At 39.6% G+C, this 23218-nt stretch overlaps 1 protein-coding gene and 1 long non-coding RNA gene across 3 annotated transcripts in view; one reads left to right on the forward strand and one right to left on the reverse strand.

Annotated features, from left to right (window-relative positions):
* LOC309504074 (rho GTPase-activating protein 45-like) overlaps nucleotides 1-23218 on the reverse strand; it is a 70607-nt gene that overhangs the window by 13423 nt on the left and 33966 nt on the right. For both annotated transcript variants that reach the window (XM_082177071.1, XM_082177070.1), the window contains 2 exons: nucleotides 1132-1295; nucleotides 520-708 (listed from right to left, as the gene is read on the reverse strand). In XM_082177071.1, the coding sequence (XP_082033197.1) occupies nucleotides 520-708; nucleotides 1132-1295 (353 nt within the window). The remainder of the gene's footprint in view (nucleotides 1-519; nucleotides 709-1131; nucleotides 1296-23218) is intronic.
* Nucleotides 10284-13017, forward strand: LOC309504191. The gene is made up of 3 exons (XR_014207999.1): nucleotides 10284-10898; nucleotides 11095-11137; nucleotides 12360-13017. It is a non-coding gene; the product is annotated as an uncharacterized lncRNA (long non-coding RNA).

A 23218-nucleotide genomic window follows, 5' to 3' on the forward strand; every position in this document is an offset into this window, starting at 1 on the left:
TACTTGATTATCCATACATCATTTATTAGAAATATCATGTTAAAATGTGAGTCTCAAATATGATCATCAGGCTTTTGAGGAAGGTTTTTTTATTCATCTCTCAATCATTGTATGTCATTGCATTATATGCTTTAAGAACGCAGAGCTTTGATCATAAAACTAAGCATTTAAATATCATCTGACTAAGACATTGGGAGATATAGAGTGACGACTGATGTTTACATGCATTAAAGGGTAACTCTCGCCAAAATGCAATCTAGGGTCTTTTTGTGAATCTACCCGAGGCGAACTTTCATTTAAAAGCATAATTAGGATGGAAACGCCACTTTTAAGTTTGACCGTATTTTCGTTTTCGGTCAAATTGGCTTGTGAATGGGAGATGATCAACGATATTCGCTTCAACTTCAATGTTTTGGCTCATCAGTGAACATTTATAATGCATTTAATGCTGGTAAACATTCAAACCAATCCGATAGAAATAAAGGCAGAAAAAGGGAAAATACAGCTTTCCTCTCGCACCTTCATTTTGAGTGCTCTCCTCTCGATCTCCGTGATGCACTTCTTGATGATGAAGGGAACGCCCTCGACATCGCCCTGCAGGACCTGAGAGAAGTCCCGTCCGAAGAGCTGCAGGCGACCCTGGAGCTTCTTATGACCACACTGGATGGCCAGAGACTCCAGACACTTCTTATGGCAGGCCAGGAAACACTGACACACAAACACACACACAGATGACATCAGATGAGAACTGAATTGAGCTGAATAAGGACAATATTGTCTTCTGTAGAGCTGCTTTACAGCTGAAAATGAAGTTGTTTCATAACTGAATTTCGCAACACTGTCTGTTTACTGGTTATTACTGTGAAGCTGCTTTAAAACAATTTGCACTCTACTGGGATCAATGCTAAGGGTTTTTATATATATATTTAATCGTTTAAGTTGTGGGCCCTGAATCTATAATCTAAAGTTGAACGTTTTGAATAGAATTATGGAATAAATAAACCTTTCCATGATATTCCATTTTTTTGGAAAGGGTCTGTATATATATATATATATAATGGTGTTTTATAAAGTTGATGTGCAGGTTTTATAGATCTACAGTTTTGTGTTAAATGCATTGGTCAGTCTCACCTCCTCACATTCTGCGCCCTGGAAATAAACGTAGCTGTCACATTCTCTGCACTTTGATGGCATGCGCAGTTTGCGCAGCCGATGGGTTTTTGCAGCTTTGGACAATCCCACATTTTTGAACGGTCCAGTGGGCACCACGCTTTCCGGTTCAATCCCATTTATACCTTAAACACAACAAACATCCACACACACTCATCATGACTACATACTACACTGAACTAGATCGACTAAACAAGATCTCTTCAATATCTTTATTGTTTCTCCTGGACAGCAATGAGTTTAAGGCAGGACACTACAGATGAATGATAGATATCACTTTCCCAGTTGATAGTTTATCACAGGACTTTTTCTTTAAACATAAACTTTCTTGAATGTTGTTTAAATAAGCAAATGAGTCATTATCTAATTAAAATTGCACTAATTTGCATATATTTCCAGACCGAAATCTGAGCATTTGATAAAGCCAGGTTCAAAGTTTTAGTTTCATTTTGTTGATTGACAGACATTTCAAGAGTTAAAGGTGTTTACTGAGGGGATTTTGGATTTCTCTTTTTATCAATCCTTTTATCAATCAGAAATTACTGTCAACAGCCAGAAAAAAACTAAACATTTTCAACATGTTTTTAGGAATAAAATGTTAAATACATCAGTTGAATGATATAAGAACAAACCTTAAACTTAGGGAACACAAGTTTGGGGTCCACTTCTCACTATAAACTTATTAGCTTGCATATTACTAGCATATCGGCTGATTATCAGTAGTTATAAAGCACATATTAATGGCTTATTCTGCATGAACATATTCTACATCCCTTAATCCTACCCAATAACTAAACTTAGCCACTACAACAACTACCTTATTAACTATTAATAAGCAGTAAATTAGGAGTTTGAGGCAAAAGCCGTAGCTAATAGTGAATATGTGAATATGTGTTCCCCGAACCAAATTGGGACCAAAACACATGCGATATATATATATATATATATTAGGGGTGTAACGATACATGTATTCGTATTGAACCGTTCGGTATGAGGCTTTCGGTTCGGTGTTCGGTACACATTTTCAAACCGAACGGTTCGTTGGACCATTTTTCCTGCCGACCAAAATTTCGTTATTTCAAATGTAGGCGCGTTGCGCGTGTCAAGCGCGCTCATAAAGTAAGAGACGCTACCTGCACCACCCTGGACTTTCTTTTGTTCCATCTCTCTCCCAGATTCCCATCTTCCACCTGAACCCCCTCCATCCAGCCACGAGGGCGTGCCTTTCCAGGGGAGAGGGCGTAATGTCACAATCTCACCCTGTTTGGACTTTGTTTTCAGTTTACACTGTTTCCCTTTAGTTGAGTTTGTTGTCATGGTTACTGATTTGATTTGTCATCACGGTGTCATTATTAGTTCCTGTGTTTTCAGTTCACCTTTGTCTGGTCTCGTCAATGTATAGTTGTGTTTGCCTGCCTTTCTTCATCTAGAATTACTCTGTGGATATTATTAAAGACTGTTTAAACCCAATTCCTTTATCTTTGTGTGTTTATATGCAGCCAACCGTGACAGTAATGCAGAGATTCCCAAACTATTTTGTCTCACAAACTCCATTAACCTAAAATTTTAATTGGAGACCCCTGAGATTTTCAGTAAATTTTTTCAATAATTTAAACACATGTGCATGTTCACAGTTCTCTGATGTCAAATAATGGTCACATTGACATGCAGATAAATAATATATTCGTAATTTTAGTGTTCAATCTTTTTCTTTTTATTGTTTTTTCAAATAATTTTTATTTGACATTTTTATAATTTAATAATTTGCTTTTTATCGACTCACAACCCCCCAGCATTTCTTTCATTAAACCCAGTTTGTGTTGAATTTCAGGTTGTTATAAAGTTATATATGTATATATATGGTACACAATAATTCCATTTAAATCTAAGTGATGAACGAGTTAGGTCAAAAGTAATCTAAATTCAAAAAGTAGTCAGAATACATTACCTAAAATGAGTAATCTAGTTTATGTTACTAACTACAATTTTCTTCATGTAATTTGTAACCAGTAACACACTATATTTTGCAAGTAATCTGCCCAGCATTAGCCGCAACATGTAAGTAAATTTCTAATGCCTAATCTGTGGTCAGTGATTGTTAAGGTGATTATATTAGGACTAATGCACTGTTTTTTGATGAGAATCATTTATTGCCGTTTATGCAATAAATGATCAAGTTTAATCAAGTTTATTAAATCCAGTTACTAAACCGTCAATTTCACACTGTTCCTCCTAGTAACATGGAAATCACCTGTTATTGAAATTGTGGTTAAATGATATACAGAAAGCGAGCAAAGAACGGCCTCTTTATAATCACTGCAGCTGTCAATCACACAGTGAGTTCTGCACTTTCATCAAAACTCCTGTTATAATCAGTGAAACTGTCTACACTGCACATGCACAATCAATCATGTATTTACATCATGTCTTAACTGTGTTAGTTATGATGAAATCATTTGTGAGAGTGCAGAAATTGAGTTGCAGTGGCGAGATCATTGCATTCGTGCTCAACAGACGTGACTATGATTTGCTGCAATGCTCAGCGATGCAAACTTTGATTCAATGGTATGGAGCAGATCTAAATAAAATGCTATTATCACCATTTTTCATGATTGGTTAATTTCGCCATCTTTACAAATGTAGTAAAAGTAAAAACGTAGTAAAAGTTTCCCAGAGTTCCACATGTAATACTTATTTCATATTCAAAGATGTTAGCCAATCATAACAGTGGGTGTTTACAATAAAATATTCAAATAGACACGCCCCTTTAAAGGGAGTGTTTAAATATGAGGCCTAAAATCAGGACAGTCAGAAAATGTCGTTTTAATTCTATAAAACTATTTTTGTGTAAAATTCTACTAGTAAGAGCACCTCAGGAAACAATATAAAAATCAAATAAAAATGCAATTCATGACCCCTTTAAACTAAAATTATTAATAATACCCGAGTTATCAAAAAATTATTCAATTGTCTGTAAATTATGTACTAACGCATCAGAAAACACATTCTGAATCTTCTTCCCTTCACAGATCACTTGACAATCATTTTTCTGTTCTATTTGCATTTAAAAAAGTTCACAAGATAAAAAAACCACTAATATGTAAAGCAGAACAGCATCAAATATATATGCAAAACCGAACCCATTATAATATTCACATTCTCATTAAAAATAAAAAAATAAGATTTTCTAAAAATAATGATTAACACAAGAGTTTCTTTTCAGGGGCGTCACTGTAAATAAATAAATAAATAAATAAACTAGATTCTGATAAATATGTGAGTGTTGTGACTAAGAACATGCTATAGGTACTAAATGACCGGCTGCTTTCTAGATAAATGAAGCCTGAACCCAGGTGGAAAAGACGCAGTATTAAATGTATTAAAAATATACTTGAAATACAAATAGTATGTTTATAATACATTTGTATTACCAACATGCTTATTTGAAGTGCATTAAAAATACATTGAATTGCATTTTAATATATTTCTAAAAAGTATACTATAAGTACATTGGTAATAAATATATGCTTAATTATACTTCTAAGAAATATGCTAAACACAAGCATAATTTTTATATATTTCTAACAAATGCACTATAAGTACATTGGTAATAAATATATGCTTAGTTACATTTTTAAGAAATATGCTAAACACAATCATACCATTTGTGTGAAGTTTTAGTGTATTTAAAGAAAACATACTTATGTTGCTCTTACTTAAAGTACATTTGTGTAACTTGTGTAAGAACATAGCAAAATGATTAAGCTTTTAGTGTGTTTAAAGTACTTTAAACACTTAGGCCTAGTGCAATATATTTTTAATATTTATGATTTTATGATTTTAATATTTTAGATTTTTGTAAAATGTACCAACTTCTAATGTATTATAAACATTTGTCAACTATTATTAAGCATTGCAATAAGCACAATTTTTTTTATTTATGTTGTTCACTTGTACTTGTTTGTAGGCTATAGGCTTACTTGTAAAGGGCTAGGCTGTTGTCCATTACATGATATGTTTTTACTACTGAAATTCCCACAAGGATATCAACATCATATTATTTTAAATGCATCATAGATACATTTTCAAAGACGTTTAAAGGTGCCCTAGAATGTGAAATTGAATTTATCTTGGCATAGTTAAATAACAAGAGTTCAGTACATGGACATGACATACAGTGAGTCTCAAACACCATAGTTTTCTCTTTCTTATTTAAATCTCGTTTTTGAAAAACACCCCTGAAAAACAGGCGAATCTCCACATAACACCAACTGTGACGCAACAGTCGAGATCATTAATATGTACGCCTCTAAAAATTTGCATATGCCAGCCCATGCTCAGTGCCAGGTGGAACTGCGCAGCCGAATCATCAGAAGTTCTGCAGGTGAAGAAACAAGCAGGAGGAGGATCATAGGGAAAATGGCAGATCTATCTATAATCTATCTATAATCGGATACCGCTACAGTTTAATTCGAAGTTGTTAGTTGCTCTGCCCATTTCACCACGGACTGTTTTTCTAACCTGGAACAATATCAAGCAGCCAGGCTTCTCTCGGCGTCTCAAACGGACGAAGGGGGCAATTTCAACTAACGTTATATTCCCGCAAGCGGTAAGTAGTGATTTTATTAACGATAATTTACACTGTGTTATCTAGATCCAGCGCGATATTGTTTTTTACTCGAGAGACATCATGGCTTGCAAACGAGCGAACGAAGCATGGCAGTTGCTCAGTGTTTGGATGTACAAATGAACACAAAAGTATTTTTTTAGCTCCTTCATCCGAGCCTCTGAAGAACCAGTGGGTTATGTGAATTTCTGATGTGTAATTGTTCAAGTTCATAGACAGATAATCTTTCTCTCAAAGTCGTTCAACACTGTTTATGCATCAGTAAATCGCGTTGCAGTGATAAGATCTTCATTCACGCGATCAACAGGCTGTCGTCTGCTCAATGCTCATCTGCAACCTTTTATGTGATGGGAATAGATCTAAATACTTAAAAAACTTCTCATGATTCGTTAATAGTAATAGTAGCTGTAATAGTAAAAACGTATAAAAGCTGTAATAGTAAAAGTTTTCCAGATAGCTCTACATGTAATGCCAGATATTTCATATGCAAGCATGTCAGCCAATCACAGCAGTGGGCAACAACACTGAAGTCTCACAGCAGACACGCCCCTTCAAACAGAGCGTTCAAATCAATAGATGAAATCAGGCTAGGAAATATGCTTTTTATTTCTAAATTATAACCAATTTTGATTTAAAAAACATACTAACATTATAAGGGCACCCCAGGAAACATTATAAAATAATAAAATAATCCATTCTACGGCACCTTTAAATGTTGTACTTGTTTAAATGTGAAAAATACGAATAACACAAGTGACTAATCCTGATTGGTTCCAGAGCTGTTGAACGGCTGTGATTGGTTCTTGTGATAATAATGAGCTCACACCTCACTCAGAGCTTGCTGTGGGTTCCTTGAATGGGATTAAATTTCTAATTTAGAAATCTAAATTTAAACTGGAGCGATCGTGTTTCTTTAGATGACTTGGAGGAAACCACGCGATATGGATTAGGTAATGTTTTTTGCGATTAACTTTTTCAAACGTGAACAGTTTTGGTGAATCGTTCATCAGAGGGATATAAGTTAAATCTCTCAGGTTTCATTAGCCTATGATATCTCAGTTTTTCTTTCGAAGATTAACGGAATTCTTAAATGTTTTGCAACTAAGGTTGAGTGATCATGACAGCATTTAGATCTTTTATTAAATTTTTGATCTAACGTTAATAGAAAACGTAACTGTTAGTGTTGTTTTTATTTTTTCCCCATCTTCAAGTTTGCATGACGTGTGACATTTGGAACCTCATTATGTTTCTAGGTAAGATTTGTATTACATTTACGTTTACTTTGCCAGTCGTATTTTTGACTCTGTGTAGCACGTCTTTTTCAGTTCAACTACATTCAGTTTGACCAATCAGAGCCAAGCTTTTCAAGTCGAAGCCGAGTCAGACTCGAAGAGATGAAGATACTGCTATCAGAAGTTACTGGTAAGTTTTAGTTGCTGTTTGCATAAATAAATAGCTCACTGTTTAGTTTTTTGTCAACATTTTTCCCCCCAACATTTTTTCCTAGTTTCCTAGTCTAATTTGTGTTAATTCATGTAAAATCTATTTATTTAATTGTTTTTTGGGACAGCTGCAAGTCACTTGTCCTGGCTTACAATATTTTGCACTACTTCTAATTTCCTTAAATCTTTTTTAACAGAGGTGAAGAGTGTATGTGTTTCTGTACATGACCTTTTTTTTTTTTTTTTTTGCTCTAAAAGTCAAAGGGGGCTGACTAAAACATTAATGCTAAAAATAAAGATTAGCATTTGTTGTACATTATAATTATTATTCTTGTTGTCTGGGTATACTTTTTCAGTTAAACAGTTAAATTGCCCTTTTTTGCTGTGATACAGTGCCATACCATGTATACTTCACAGTTGTTCAAATTCCATCAGTTCCCCAATAGCATCATCGAAGCAGTGCACGTTACTTTTTTAACAGAGGTTAATTTTGCTTTAATATAAAAATAAACTCATCTTTTCCCCTTTCACAGACACTGACTGTGATCAAACAATTTCCAACATGTCTGAGGTGCGAGCACTGATTCGAAGGAAATGCAAAAATGAGGCAAACTCAAAGACCAATCACTCCAATTCACTTGAAGGATGAAGATGGTTTGAGTTGTAACAGTACTGTAACTGGTTGCAGCTATTAATGACTGCACTTTATTGACTGTAGTTAGGTTTATTTATATTTATGTTAATGTATTTTTTTTTTTTTTACAGTTTACATGCTGCTGTACTGATGTACACTGGGTGTAGTACATTAAAGATTACTAGCTTTCAAAGTGTGTGTGTTTTATACAAATATTTTTTACTGTGTGTTTTATTGAATGATAATTTTTCCACTGTATTTGTAATACATTAAAATATATTCTTTTCATAATTTTAGCAGAAATTAGGCAGAAAATGCTACTGATAACACAGTAACAGTGTACTTGTCTACTTTTAAGATACACCATTAACATATTTAATTGTTTTATAAAGATACTGTTAACATAGTTAAAATATATTTGAAATAAATTTACTATATAAAAAATATGTGAGCAATACATAAATATGATTTGTATATATTATATATTCTTATATTTTAAATAATTTATAAGTGTATTTAAAAATGCTTTAAAGATGGGTTCAATTGTACTAAAAGGGGTAACAAAATAAAAAAATATAAGCTGAAATAGTAGCCTATATGTTAAAAGCATATTTTAGTTAATCTTCAGTGTCTAAAAATAGCACAGTTTGAGTACACTAAAATCTTAAGTTTAGCTTAAGAAGTACTAAAGAAAAACTTTTAGTATATTAAGTACAAAATTAGTGTGCGAAAATGGAGCACTTTAAGTACATTATGGAAGTGTACTAAGTGCACTTAAATAAAATGTATTTTAGTGAACTTTTTTTTCACCTGGGAACTCTCTATGATATTCTGATTCAGAGATACAATCTCACCAATTGTCAATGTCTTTAAAGGGATACTTCACCTCTGGAAAGATGCATGTGTATTTAATATGGGTCATTTATGTAGAAGAAATGTGAAATTATTTTTTTAATTTGGAGCTTTCTAGACTGAGAAAAGCCAGAAAATGTATTTTTGGCTTATGTGGATGAAAGACAACAACTCCCAGAATGCACTTGCTTCGCTGCAAAGACACACAAACACACACACACACACACACACACACACACACACACACACACACACACACACACACACACACACACACACACACACACACACACACACACACACACACACACACACACAAACACACACCAACACAAACACACACACACCAACACATGGACCTTTTTGATAAAACTACCTTTAAATGTATTAAGTGTATCGCTTTTTGTGCTTAGATGTCTTCACCTGTCATAGTGGAGTAGCTATACCCAGGTGAAAATAAAGTGTACTTGAGTGCACTAAAAAAACACTTAAATACAAGAAAGTACATTTGTAGTACATTCCTATTTTTTGTGCTAAAGAAAAGTTAAAAAATTATACACTATAAATACACTAATTAAAAGTATATTTTTACTTAAGTAGTACTTAAGTGTAATTGCAAAAGTATACTAAATAACATTGATATTTTAAATGTATTTTTAGTGCATAAGAAAAAAGATATACTATTGAAAAAATACACAGAAGTGTTTTATTAGTGTATTTCTTACAAGTACATTTTTAACACATTAAAAATAGTTCATTGTTAGTGCACTTTTAGATAGCTATTATAAGTTTAAATTAAATTGATTTTACTTAAAATATATTCAAAATGTAATAGTCAAAAATTTAATTTTCCCAAAAGTAGTATTTAAGTACACTTTATAAAAATAAACTAAATATTACTAATTCTTTAAATTAATTTTAAGTGTATAAGGTACTCCCAGGTGAAAAAGACATAGTATTAAATGTATTAAAAATATACTTGAAATACAAATAGTATAATATATTTGTATTACCAACATGCTTATTTGAAGTGCATAAAAAATACATTGAATTGTATTTTAATATATTTCTAAAAAGTATACTAGAAATACATTGGTAATAAATATATGCTTAATTATACTTTAAATAAATATGCTAAACACAAGCATCATTTTAATATATTTCTAACAAATGCACTACAAGTACATTGGTAATAAATATATGATTAATTATACTTTCAATAAATATGCTAAACACAGGCATACTTTTAATATATTTCTAACAAATGCACTAAAGGTACATTGGTAATAAATATATGCTTAATTATACTTTTAAGAAATATGCTAAACACAAGCATACTTTTAATATATTTCTAAAAAAAAAGCACTACAAGTACATTGTTAATAAATATGCTTAGTTACATTTTTAAGAAATATGCTAACACAATCTACCATTTGTGTGAAGTTTTAGTGTATTTAAAGAAAACATACTTATGTTGCTCTTAATTAAAATACATTTGTGTAACTTGTGTAAGAACATAGCTAAATCTAAAATATAAAAATGGTTAATCTAAAATATAAAAAGCTTTTAATGTGTTTAAAGTACTTTAAACACTTAGGCCTACTGCAATATATTTGTAATATTTATCATTTTACCATTTTAATATTTTAGATTTTTTTGTATAATGTACCAACTTCTAATGTATTATAAACATTTGTCTACTATCATTAAGCATTGCAATAAGCACTTAAAATGAATGTTGTTCACTTTTACTTGTTTGTAGGCTACTTGTAAAGGGCTGTTGTCCATTACATGATGTTTTTACTACTGAAATTCCCACATGGATATCAACATCATATTATTTTAAATGCATAATAGATACATTTTCCAAATATGTTTAAATGTTGTCCAAAAATATGTTGTACTTGTTTGAATTTGAAAAACGCTAATAACACACGTGACTAATCCTGATTGGTTCCAGCTGTTGAACGTCTGTGATTGGTTCTGGTGTAATTATGAGCTCACACCTCACTCAGAGCTTGCTGACGGCTGTGCGTTCATTGAATGTGATTATATTTCGGCGTCGCGTGTAGTTAGGACACGGTGTAATAATTCAGAGATAGAAGTCTAAATTCAAACTAGAGCGATCGTGTTTCTTTAGAGGACTTGGAGGAAACCACGCGATATGGATTAGGTGAGTTTTTTTGCGATTAACCTTTTCAAACGTGAAGGTTTCATTAGTCTACGATATTTCAGTTTTTATTTCTAAGATTAACGGAATTCTTAAATGTTTTGCAACTAATGAGTGATCATGACAGTAGCCTATTTAGATTTTTTTTCTAACGTTAATAGAAAAAGTAACTGTTAGTGTTGTTTTTATTTTTTCCAAGTCGAATCTCGAAGAGATGAAGATACTGCTATCAGAAGTTACTGGTAAGTTTTAGTTGCTGTTTGCATAAATAAATAGCTCACTGTTTAGTTTTTGTCCTAGTTTTTTTCCAACATTTTTTCCTAGCTTCTTAGTCTAGTCTAATTTGTGTTCATTCATGTAAAACTCTATTTAATTGTTTTTTTGGGACAGCTGCAAGTCACTTGTCATGGCTTACAATATTTTGCACTACTTCTAATTTCCTTAACTCTTTGAAGAGTTTGAGAGTTTGTGTTTCTGCACATAACTTTTTTTTTTTGCTCTCAAAGTCAAAGGGGGCTGACTAAAACAAGATTAGCATTTGTTGTACATTTTAATTATTATTCTTGTTGGCTGCGTATACTTTTTCAGTTAAACGGTTAGCCTAAATTGCCCTTTTTTGCTGTGATACAGTGACATATGTAGACTTCACAGTTGTTCAAGAGCTATTTTATTAACTCCTTTTCTTAATTAACATGTTATATTAAATGTCTACTGTTAAAATATATGAACTAAGCATTACATGCTATGTTAAAGAATTCCATTTTTACTAGGTGAAAAAGACTTACTATTAAATGTAATAAATATGTACTTAAGTATGTTTTTAGTACAAAACAAATATACTTTAATGCATTTATAATACATTTAACAGTATGTCTTTTTCACCTTTTATGTACAACAGAGGGAAATGTCAAAACATTATACACTGTAAAAAAAAAAAATTACATCCCCAAGTCAAAAATTTCTAGTGACTGATCACATCTAAATTTTTCAATTAGTCTGACGTATTATTTCTCATTGAGCCAATGTTAACAGACTATTGCAACAAGAATTGCACTTGGGCCAATTAAAAAATTTAGATGTGACCCGTCACTAGAAAATTTTGACTTGGAGAGGTTAGAATTTTTTTACAGTGTACTGTGTTGTAATAAAAAACGTCTAGGTTACGACCTCTGTTCCCTGAGAACAGGGAATGAGACACTGCATTGATGACGATATGGGGAACACCCTCCATGTAAACCGGTGTTTGAAAAGCTGTACAATCTCGGCAATAGAATTTGACTGGCGATTGCCTATGACACGACTAGTGCGACTCAGAAGAATTAAAGAGGCGCCTAGAGAACATTGTTCCCCAATAGCATCATCGAAGCAGTGCAAGTTCCCTTTTGATAGGGAACAGTTACTTTTTTAACAGAGGTTAATTTTGCTTTAATATAAAAATAAACTCATCTTTTTCCCCTTTCATAGACACTGTGATCAAACAATTTCCAACACGTCTGAGGTGCGAGCACTGATTCGAAGGAAATGCAACAATAAGGCAAACTCAAAGACCAATCAGTAACAGTACTGTAACTGTTTGCAGCTATTAATGATTGCACTTTATTGACTAGTTAGGTTTATTGAAGTTAGTTTTTTTGTTGTTGTTTATAATACCTCTGCAGATCACTGTATTTTATGTTAATGTATTTTTTTTACAGTTTACATATGCTGCTGTACTGATGTACACTGGGTAATACATTAAAGTTTACTAGCTTTCAAAGTGTGTGTTTTATACAATTCTTTTTTTAATGTGTGTTTTAATACACCATTAACATATTTAATTGTTTTATAAAGGTACTGTTCACAGTATTAAAACATATTTGAAATGATTTACTATATAAAAAAATGTGAGCAATACATAAATATGATTTGTATATATTATATATTCTTAAATTTTAAATAATTTAAGTGTATTTAAAATGCAATAAAGATGGGTTCAATTGTACTAAAAGGGGTAACAAAATAAATTAAAGCCTAAATAGTATGTTAAAAGCGTATTTTAGTTCATCTTCAGTGTGTCTCAAAATAGCACAGTTGAGTACACTAAGATGATCTTAAGTTTATATTAAGCAGTACTAAAGGTAAGCTTTTAGTATATTAAGTGCAAAATAAGTATGTCGAAAATAGACCACTTTAAGTACATTATGGCAGTGTATTATGGAAGTGTAATAAAATGTATTTTAGTGCACTTTTTTTAATCTAGGAATACATTCTAAGTATAATTTGTAAATAATTTAATATTATTATTATTATAATTTAAATAGTTTATTATTGTATTTAAAGATGGTTTCAATTATACTAAAACTGGTAACGAAATACATTTGTTAAAAATATGAAATAGTATATTAAAAATACACTTCAGTTTATCTTCAGTGTGTCTCAAAAAAGCACAATTGAGTACACTAAGATGATCTTAAGTTTATATTAAGCAGTACTAAAGGTAAGCTTTTAGTATATTAAGTGCAAAATAAGTGTGTCGAAAATAGAGCACTTTAAGTACATTATGGAAGTGTATTATGGAAGTGTAATAAAATGTATTTTAGTGCACTTTTTTTAATCTAGGAATACATTCTAAGTATAATTTGTATATAATTTAATATTATTATTATTATAATTTAAATAGTTTATTATTGTATTTAAAGATGATTTCAATTATACTTAAAGTGGTAACAAAATACATTTTTTTAAAATATGAAATAGTATATTAAAAATACACTTAAATTCATCTTCAGTGTGTCTCAAAAAAGCACAATTGAGTACACTAAGATGATTTTAAGTTTATATTAAGCAGTACTAAAGATGAGCTTTTAGTATATTAAGTGCAAAATAAGTGTGTCGAAAATAGAGCACTTTAAGTACATTATGAAAGTGTATTATGGAAGTGTACTAAGTGCACTTAAATAAAATGTATTTTAGTGCACTTTTTTTTCACCTGGGTAATGTTTATTGTGTGTTAATCAAACTCCATATGCTCGCAATAGTGAATAGGGTGACCATATTCCAGGACATGTCCGGCCGGGATTTCGAGATCGCCCAAAATATCCGGGATACGGCTTTTGCTTTCTCGTCGCCATTCATTTTGTTTACATGCACACCTTCTGATTCAGTAGGACTGAATTAATTCCGATTGGTGAATCTGAATGTAGTGTTTATATGAACGCTAAACAAGTGATCGGTTGATGTGCGTTTTAACATTGCTAAGAAAATTCCTGTGTTTTCGTCTCGGTCGGGATCCGTGTGAAGCAGAATGCATGACCTGCAAAGCTGGCACGTACCTGTCAGTGTCAAATAATGTAATAATGTAAACATAATGAATGGTGACTGTAGAAAGCAAAAGCCGAATCCCGGGCATTTTGGGCGATCTCGAAATCCTGGCCAGATATGTCCTGGTTAAACAGGACGTATGGTCACCCTAATAGTGAATATCCTGTATCTTTGTATTCCTGACTTACAAAGTTATGGTTTGTGGTGTCTTTATAATCATAAAAACCCGACTGTGTTGAATCTCGACGACAAATTACAAAAAGATGCATTATTCCTAGGATGCATTATACCGTCTCGGTTACGGATGTAACCCTCGTTCCCTGAGTGGGAACGGAGACGTTACGTCGGATGACGACGATTGGGGTTTCGCTTAGAAGCCTATCACCTTCGAGTATATAAAACGAGCCAATGGCAATGAAATGCCATGGGTCTGCGGAATTTGCATAGCGTAACTCCGCCCGCCGCAGGGGGTATATAAGGAAGTACGCTGGCACAATGCAGATATGTCTTCGCTGAGGAGCCGAGACTAGCCCCAGGCGTTTTTCAGCGGTACAGCGGAAGTGGCAGGAAGACGTAACGTCTCCGTTCCCACTCAGGGAACGAGGGTTACATCCGTAACCGAGACGTTCCCTTTCGTGGTCACTCCGAGTTACGTCGGATGACGACAATTGGGGTTCCAGTCTAATCACGCCACCTCGGCTGTCTTCCAGTGCCCTGCGTAAGTCTGAGCTCCCTGTTGTGAGACTAGCACGAACGAAGGAGTCCTACTTAACACAGGGATACCAAGGTACACTGGGAAGCATATCTCCAGAGAGAAATATGCAATTATGCCCAGCCATTGATGGGGGGGACTTAGAATACACATATGACCCCGAGGGCTGCATATGGAAAATCACTGGGGTGTCCAGCCGCAGGTGGAATTTTAAACCCCAGGGGTGGCAAGGTGGCTTGCCAAGGGAAAGACACACGCTCACAAGGAGACTTACAGTGGAATACACATGTGGGGGTCGCCCAGAGGCGGAACCATGCACATGGAGGCACCTAGTCAAGCGCAAAAGCTGCGTTATGGCAGATTGGCATAACTCAGGCGTTGACGTAACCAGTGCTGGAGGAAACTCAGAGCTTATCAGACTCACCTGAGAGAAATATCGCACGTATCCCGTCCGTGGAGAGGAATGGCGAGCAAGCGAAGACACCTGAGCAGAATCTAGCACCGGCTGGTTGAAGCGAGTACATGAGAAGAAACTGGCTCTACTCGGAGATTATAGAATCTCGCGAATGTGTTGGGTGTCGCCCAGCCTGCAGCTCTACAAATGTCTGTTAGCGAGGCGCCATGCGCTAGAGCCCAAGAGGAAGCCACACTACGTGTGGAGTGGGCTTTCACACCAAGGGGGCACGGACGACCTTGCTGCTGGTATGACAAAGCAATGGTATCCACTATCCAGTGGGATAACCTTTGCTTTGAGAGAGCCTTTCCCTTCAGCTTCCCACCATGACAGACAAAGAGCTGGTCTGAGGTCCTGAAACACCGCGTTCTGTCTACGTAAGCACGGAGGGCGCGTACTGGACAGAGCAGTGCCAAGGCTGGGTCTGCCTCCTCCAAGGGCAGCGCTTGCAGGTTCACTACCTGGTCTCGAAAGGGTGTGGTAGGAACCTTGGGCACGTATCCAAGCCGGGGTCTCAGGATCACGTGAGAGTTAGCCGGCCCGAATTCCAGGCACGCTTCGTCAACCGAAAATGCCTGCAGGTCCCCTACCCTCTTGATGGAGGCCAATGCAACCAGGAGCGCTGTCTTCATTGACAGGAACTTAAGCTCCACTGACTGTAAAGGCTCAAATGGAGCACTCTGCAGGGCAGTTAGAACCACTGAGAGGTCCCAAGAGGGTACGAAGGGAGGACGAGGAGGATTTAGTCTCCTCGCTCCCCTCAGGAACCTGACGATCAGGTCGTGCCTTCCCAGAGACTTACCATCAACTGCTTCGTGATGTGCGGCAATGGCGGCAGCATACACTTTCAGGGTGGAGGGAGACAGCCTTCGCTCCAACCCTTCTTGCAGGAAGGAAAGCACGACACTGATCGGGCATTTCGTGGGTTCTTGATGTTTAGAAGAACACCAGTTGACGAAGAGGTTCCACTTCAACGCATAGGCATGTCTCGTGGACGATGCTCTAGCGGAAGTGATGGTAGCCACCACCGCAGGTGGTAGGGTACTCAAACCTGCCTCGTCCCGTCCAGGAGCCACACATGGAGGTTCCAAAGATCGGGACGAGGGTGCCATAAGGTGCCCCGTCCCTGAGAAAGGAGGTCCTTCCTCAGAGGAATTGGCCAGGGAGGTGCTGTCGCGAGGAGTACTAGTTCGGAGAACCAGGTCCGGTTGGGCCAATACGGGGCAACCAAAATGACCTGCTCCTCGTCCTCCCTGATCTTGCGCAAGGTCTGCGCAAGAAGGCTCGGGAAACGCATACTTGCGTAGGCCCCGCGGCCAGCTGTGCGCCAGTGCATCCGTGCCGAGCGTGCCCTCGGTCAGGGAGTAAAACAGGTCGCAATGGGACGAGTCGTGGGAGGCAAACAGGTCTACAGGTCGCCATTCTCCAGCGAGAGGCCGAACTCGAGACAGCTCGTCGGCCGCCTGGTTCAGGTGTCCCGGGATATAAATGGCTCGAAGCGACCTCAGATGCTTCTGACTCCATATGAGGAGGTGGCGAGCGAGTTGCGACATACGGCGGGAGCGTAGACCACCCTGGTGGTTGATGTACGCTACTGTTGCGGTATTGTCTGATCGGACTAGTACGTGCTGGCCCCTGAGCAGCGCATGGAAGCGGTGCAGGGCGAGACGTACAGCCAGCAACTCGAGGCAATTGACATGCCAAAGGCGCTGGGGTCCTGTCCAGGAGCCCGCGGCAGCATGACCATTGCACATGGCGCCCCAGCCCGTGTTGGAGGCATCTGTTGACACAACAACATGCCGGGAAACTCGTTCTAAGGGCACTCCGGCCCGTAGAAAATTGAGGTTCGCCCACGGGGTGAAGGTCTGACGGCAGGCTGGAGTCACTGGGACTCGGAGCGTGCCGTGTTGCCATGCCCACCTCGGGACTCGATCGCGAAGCCAAAGCTGAAGCGGTCTCATATGAAGCAATCCCAGCGGCGTTACTGCGGCTGCGGATGCCATATGCCCCAGGAGCCTCTGAAAAAGTTTCAGTGGAACCGCACTCTTGTCCTCGAACTGACAAAGACAAGTCAGCAGTGACTGCGCGCGCGCTCGCTCGTAAGCTGCGCGCACATGGCGACCGAGTCGATCTCCATACCGAGAAAAGAGATCCTCTGCACGGGGCAGAGTTTGCTCTTCTCCCAGTTGACCCGAAGGCCCAGACGGACTAGGTGCCGGAGCACTAGGTCCCTGTGTTCGCAAACCTGGTCTCGAGAGTGAGCTAGGATAAGCCAGTCGTCGAGATAGTTCAGGATGCGAAGGGGAACAAGGGCTGCCTCGACGACCTTCGTAAAGACGCGAGGAGACAGGGCTAGCCCGAAAGGGAGAACCGCGTACTGGTATGCCTGCCCCTCGAAAGCAAACCGTAGAAACGGTCTGTGTCGAGGTAAAATGGAGACATGGAAGTAGGCGTCCTTCAGGTCGATCGCTGCAAACCAATCCTGCGGCCGCACACACTGGAGGATGTGTTTGGCCGTTAGCATCTTGAACGGCAGCCTGTGAAGGGAGCGGTTCAAGACGCGCAGGTCGAGGATTGGCCGTAACCCACCGGACTTCTTGGGTACAATGAAGTAAGGGCTGTAGAAGCCGGACTTCATTTCGGCTGGAGGGACAATCTCGATCGCACCCTTCGCCAGCAGGGTGTCGACCTCCGCTCTCATGACAGGGGCATTGCCACCGACCATAGTGAAGCGGACTCCCCTGAAGCGGGGAGGAGATCTCGCGAACTGAATCGCGTAGCCGAGCCTGATGGTTCTCGCGACCCAGCGGGACAGTCTGGGAAGCTCTAGCCAGGCCTCCAGAAAGTGCACCAGCGGGGTCATACGAACCACAGACGTACCGTCGGTGGGGCAGCGAGGCGGAATGACCGGCACCGGCGAGGACGGCATAGCGGCCCTGTGCGGGGGCACGGTCATTAACCGCGCCCTGCCAGAGGAGGCCAGGGGAGGGCGCGCGTCCCACGGGGGCGTGCTCTGGCAGGGGTCTGGCGACAGAGGGGGATGAGAGGAGCGTGGCCCGTGGGCGGCGCGTGCTGTCAACCCAGACCTCTGGGGCAGAGGAGGGCGGCAGTGGCGGGACCCGAGGGTGGCGCGCACTGCGGCCCTCTGGCTCTGTAGGCTCAGGATTGGGGATTTCGATTCTTTCTTTAACCACATTAGGGTGCTGACCGTCGTGGGACGAGCAGCGGGGAGTGGAGAACAAAAGATTCTCCCCCGGCCCTCCACCGGGGGAAGGAGTGGCCCTGCTACCACCTCCTGTAGAGAAAAGAAAGCCAATCCTGAGCTGCCCGTCTCAGGAGCGCCGCTTAGCCTGGCGTTTAGCGGGCTGCGGGGCTGGAGAGGGCTGTGGCGCCTTCCTACGGCTTCCTCCACGACGCGGCCCAGATGAAGGCTGCTGCTGGGGCCGTGCGGGAGGGGCGGGAGCCGTGGGAGGGCGCCCTCGGCGGCGAGCAGGCTGAGGATTCTGTACCGACGGCTGAGCAGCAGAGCGTCGGGGCAGAATGTGCTTAATCGCCTCAGTCTGCTTCTGAGCAGTCGAGAACTGTTGGGCAAAGTCCTCGACTGCACCGCCGAAAAGGCCGGCCTGGGATATGGGAGCGTCAAGCAGACGAGTCCGCTCGGGCTCACGCATATCAGCCAGGTTCAGCCAGAGATGTCTCTCCTGGACCACAGCTGTGGACATCACCAAACCCAGGGAGCGCGCGGTCACCTTCGTCGCCCGGAGAGCGAGGTCGGTGGCGGCGCGCAGCTCATCGAAGAGCCCTGGGTCTGTCCTACCCTCGTGCATGTCACGAAGCATCTTGGCCTGGTAGACCTGTAAGATGGCCATGGCATGCAAAGAGGCAGCTGCCTGTCCCGCCGCTCTGTAAGATTTCGCCACCATGGTAGACGAGAATCTACAGGCTTTGGACGGGTGCTTAGGATCACCACGTGATGAAGCGCTTGTCGGACACAGCTGCATCGCGACAGAACGTTCAACCGTGGGAATCCCAGTGTACCCACAAGCATCAGCTCTATCGAGGGGAGGAAAGGCGGAGAAAGCCGACGAACGATCACGGGAAGACATGGGAGCCTTCCAGGACCGCGTGACTTCCTCATGCACTTCCGGGAAGAATGGTATTGGGGTTGGGCGGCGACGGGTGTCAGCGGCCGCTCCCAAAAACCAATCATCCAGCCGCGAGCGCACTGGATCAGGTGGCGGGGACCACTCAATACCAATGGCCGCGGCTGCCCGGGAAAGCATGGCGGTCAGCTCGGGATCAGACTCGGGCAATGCTGGCGCGCCCGAGGGCGGCAACACAGCCGAATCCTCACTTCCCGAGGACTCGCGCCCACCGTGTGATGCAGCGATTGACATAGTATCTTCCTCTGGAGCTCCAAACGAGACGCGCTGGGGCTCCGAAGAGGGACCAGCGGTCTCAGTTTGAACACTCGCGGGTGCTGATGCTGGAGAGGGGTGTGTGGACCGTGGACGTGTCGGCGGTATGTCCCACACAGTCACCCTCAGGTCACCCCGGCCACCAGCCGAAGTACTAGCCCTCTCGGGACCAGTAGATCGGGGTGTGGGTAGGGGGACTCTCGCTCTAGTGAGCTCATTGAGTCTCGACCGCAGCATAGAGATGGTCATGTTCCCGCAGTGGGAACATGAGTCATCCACGAACGCTGCTTTAGCGTGATCAACGCCCAAACACGCTAAGCAGCGATCGTGCCCATCAGAGAAAAATATCTCGCCACCGCAACCAGAAGTGCACGGGCGAGGCATCTTTAAAAAGACGTGCCACGTGCAATGCTCTTTTTGTGAGAGGAAAAACTCCGCGGATGCTGAAGCGAACAGGGAGAAACACACTATCTGTCAGATCACTGACAAGATCAGCAGGGTAGTGAGCACTCGCTGAAATCGCCGTCACACCAACACCGGAGAGTTCGCTCGTCTCGAAGGTAAGAGAAGACTAACTCAGAATATTTGGCTTGCAGGAGTGGAGAAGTTCTCGGCTCCGAAGCGAAAACATATCTGCATTGTGCCAGCGTACTTCCTTATATACCCCCTGCGGCGGGCGGAGTTACGCTATGCAAATTCCGCAGACCCATGGCATTTCATTGCCATTGGCTCGTTTTATATACTCGAAGGTGATAGGCTTCTAAGCGAAACCCCAATCGTCGTCATCCGACGTAACTCGGAGTGACCACGAAAGGGAACTAGGATATATTATACCTAAGATGCATTATTCCAAAAAGATGCATTATACCTAGGATATCCAGAACCACCAAAGGAGGGAGAGCATTTTCACATTTGGCTCCAAAACTCTGGAATAGTCTTCCTGATACTGTTCGTTGCTCAGACTCGCTCTCCCAGTTTAAAACTAGATTAAAGTCGCATCTCTTCAGCCAGGCATTCATATAATCCTACAGTTCAAACTACAATCCGGCCTATATCCAATGCCAGAGGAGAACTGGCCCCCGACTGAGCCTGGGTTCTCCCAAGGTTTTTTTTTTCTCCATTAAGGCACCTGATGGAGTTTTAGGACACCATTAGGTCACTTGATGGAGTTTTTCGGTTCCTTGCCACTGTTGCCTTTGGCTTGGGGATATTTTGGGGATATTTAATTTAATTTTATCAATCAATAAATTCCTCTTGAAACAAACTTTGTTGTATTATTTTAATTTAATACTGTGAAGCTGCTTTGATGCAATCTGTATTGTGAAAAGCGCTATACAAATAAACTTGACTTGACTTGACTATTTCAGAAGTACCATCTTTCTGAGGATAAATGCTCAATTTTGTCACCACCATAAATTAGACCAGGGGGTTGTACTAATCAGACAAAGAAAGTTTTCCCGCCTCGGCTTCTCATAAGTGATTGGCTCGTTACGTGAGACAGGTATGAACTATCTTGTCCATAAAAAGACAAGGAAAGACCCTTGCTCTTTGCATTCCGCCAGAGAGAGGGTCTTCATCTTCACGACAAGACTTCCCAAGAAGTTTCTCTGTTTGTTCTTCTCTAATTTCGTTTCATCTTAGTTTTTTTCTTTATTTCCGTCTGATATTTGACTTCGTTCAGTTGTCTTCACGAGCCAAACGAACTTAAGTCTAATCATCTTTTGGCAAAGTTTACATTTGTGTTAACCGTCAAGTTCTCGCATCACTTGCTCCTGAAAGGACTCCGGAAGCTGCGCCAATGGACAATTAGCTATACACAAGAGCCAGATCAAAAGCAAGTACTATCTTATATTGCAATCTAAAAATGCTGTTTAAGGTTGTCTAGGCTATTCCCGTTTGCAGAATTATCCAACGACTTGGGGTCTCTTGCAAAGTTAACTGTTTGAAAATTGTCACTCTGAGATTTGCTTTCATTTTCTCTCTCTCTCTCTTTATTATTCGTTGTTTGATTATCTTGTTTGAATTGTACTGTTTGTTTTGCTATATACTCGTATTTACTCTGTGTGAATCGTAGTCATGTATTCTTTAGTTTGTTTCTATTAAACCCAATAATCTTCTTGAATTGAACCTGTTTTATTGCTCACCAAATCGAAGTCCCTGAAATCGTACGATCTAAGCTACCCAGCTTTATTTTCTTGTTACTATTTCAGTAACCTAAATTGTACAAACATAGGAAAGATTATTTTTCCTGATTAGAAAATGTATCTTTCTTGGAGCTTGTAAGAAGGGTACTTTTATTGATATTTGATAAGGAAGTCTAGCATCCAGTTCGCAGGACGAACAGATTGTTCAGATAACCGGTGAAGGTTACCCTTAAATGATTAAATATTCCCTCTTTGGGTAATTTAATATTTGTAGGTGATAAGCAAATCATATTCATAGACTCATGAATATTCACTTAATTTTAGTTAATTATTCCCCGAAAGTGATTGTCACTACAATGGCGACTGCAGAGAAAGCAAAAGCCGAATCCCGGACATTTTGGACGATCTCGACGGCCGGACATGTCCGGGAAAAAGAGGATGGTAGCCCCTAATACTCAGCTTTCTCCACAGAACAAGAGCCTGCTAGCTTAGCTTCCAAAGAAAGATGGCTGACACTGTGTACATTCTGTGAGTGAGATCCCACCTCCTATGGGTGGGTTGAACACATGCGGGACAGCCTCTCCTACTGGCTGTAGTCTCTCGCCTCTGGCCAAAAAATCCTCTGATGACGCAAAATGACGATTTTTGCATCATCGGAGGATTTTTTCCAGACAAAAAAATACATAAATCTCTCATCTCAGGGGGATATGAGGGTGGAAAGCACGGTCATTCGAAAATACTACAGGTTTTCTACTGATACAAAGCTTAATGCTAAATCCTCAAGTATCCCTTTAAGAATTTTTCACATGATTTACACCCGATCATAAAAGTCGAAGCACATCTCTCCTGACTAAACCACATTATTTCAGTCATGAGTATTAAAGACTTAATACTTATGAGGGTGGCTTCTCATTTTCACTGTTGAGGAAAGAAAAAAAGTAATCTACACATAGTTTTTCCTGCCACTGTTTTTAGACTCAAACAAGCTTTTCTATGTTTAAATAGTTTGAGAGTGACTGACTATCATGAACATGTTCAGTGAGCTTCATACTTCAAACTGAACTAGTTAACCCTGGATCATTCATTTTTGAACCGATCATGATACCGATCTATTTGAAGCCTTCTTTTTATCATGTAGAATTTTTTATAGGGCCTGAATTTAATTTTGGAAAATGGGGGGGATTCCCCTTTATAGGCAACTTTCATTTTAATTTGAGAATTTATTTTTATTTTTTATTATCTCACCTAAACGTTTGATCACGCAGGGCATATCTGTTTTCACAGTGGGGCAATTG

Source organism: Leuciscus leuciscus (genome assembly GCF_965113295.1).
Source record: "Leuciscus leuciscus genome assembly, chromosome: 8".
Taxonomy (NCBI): Eukaryota; Metazoa; Chordata; class Actinopteri; order Cypriniformes; family Leuciscidae; genus Leuciscus; species Leuciscus leuciscus.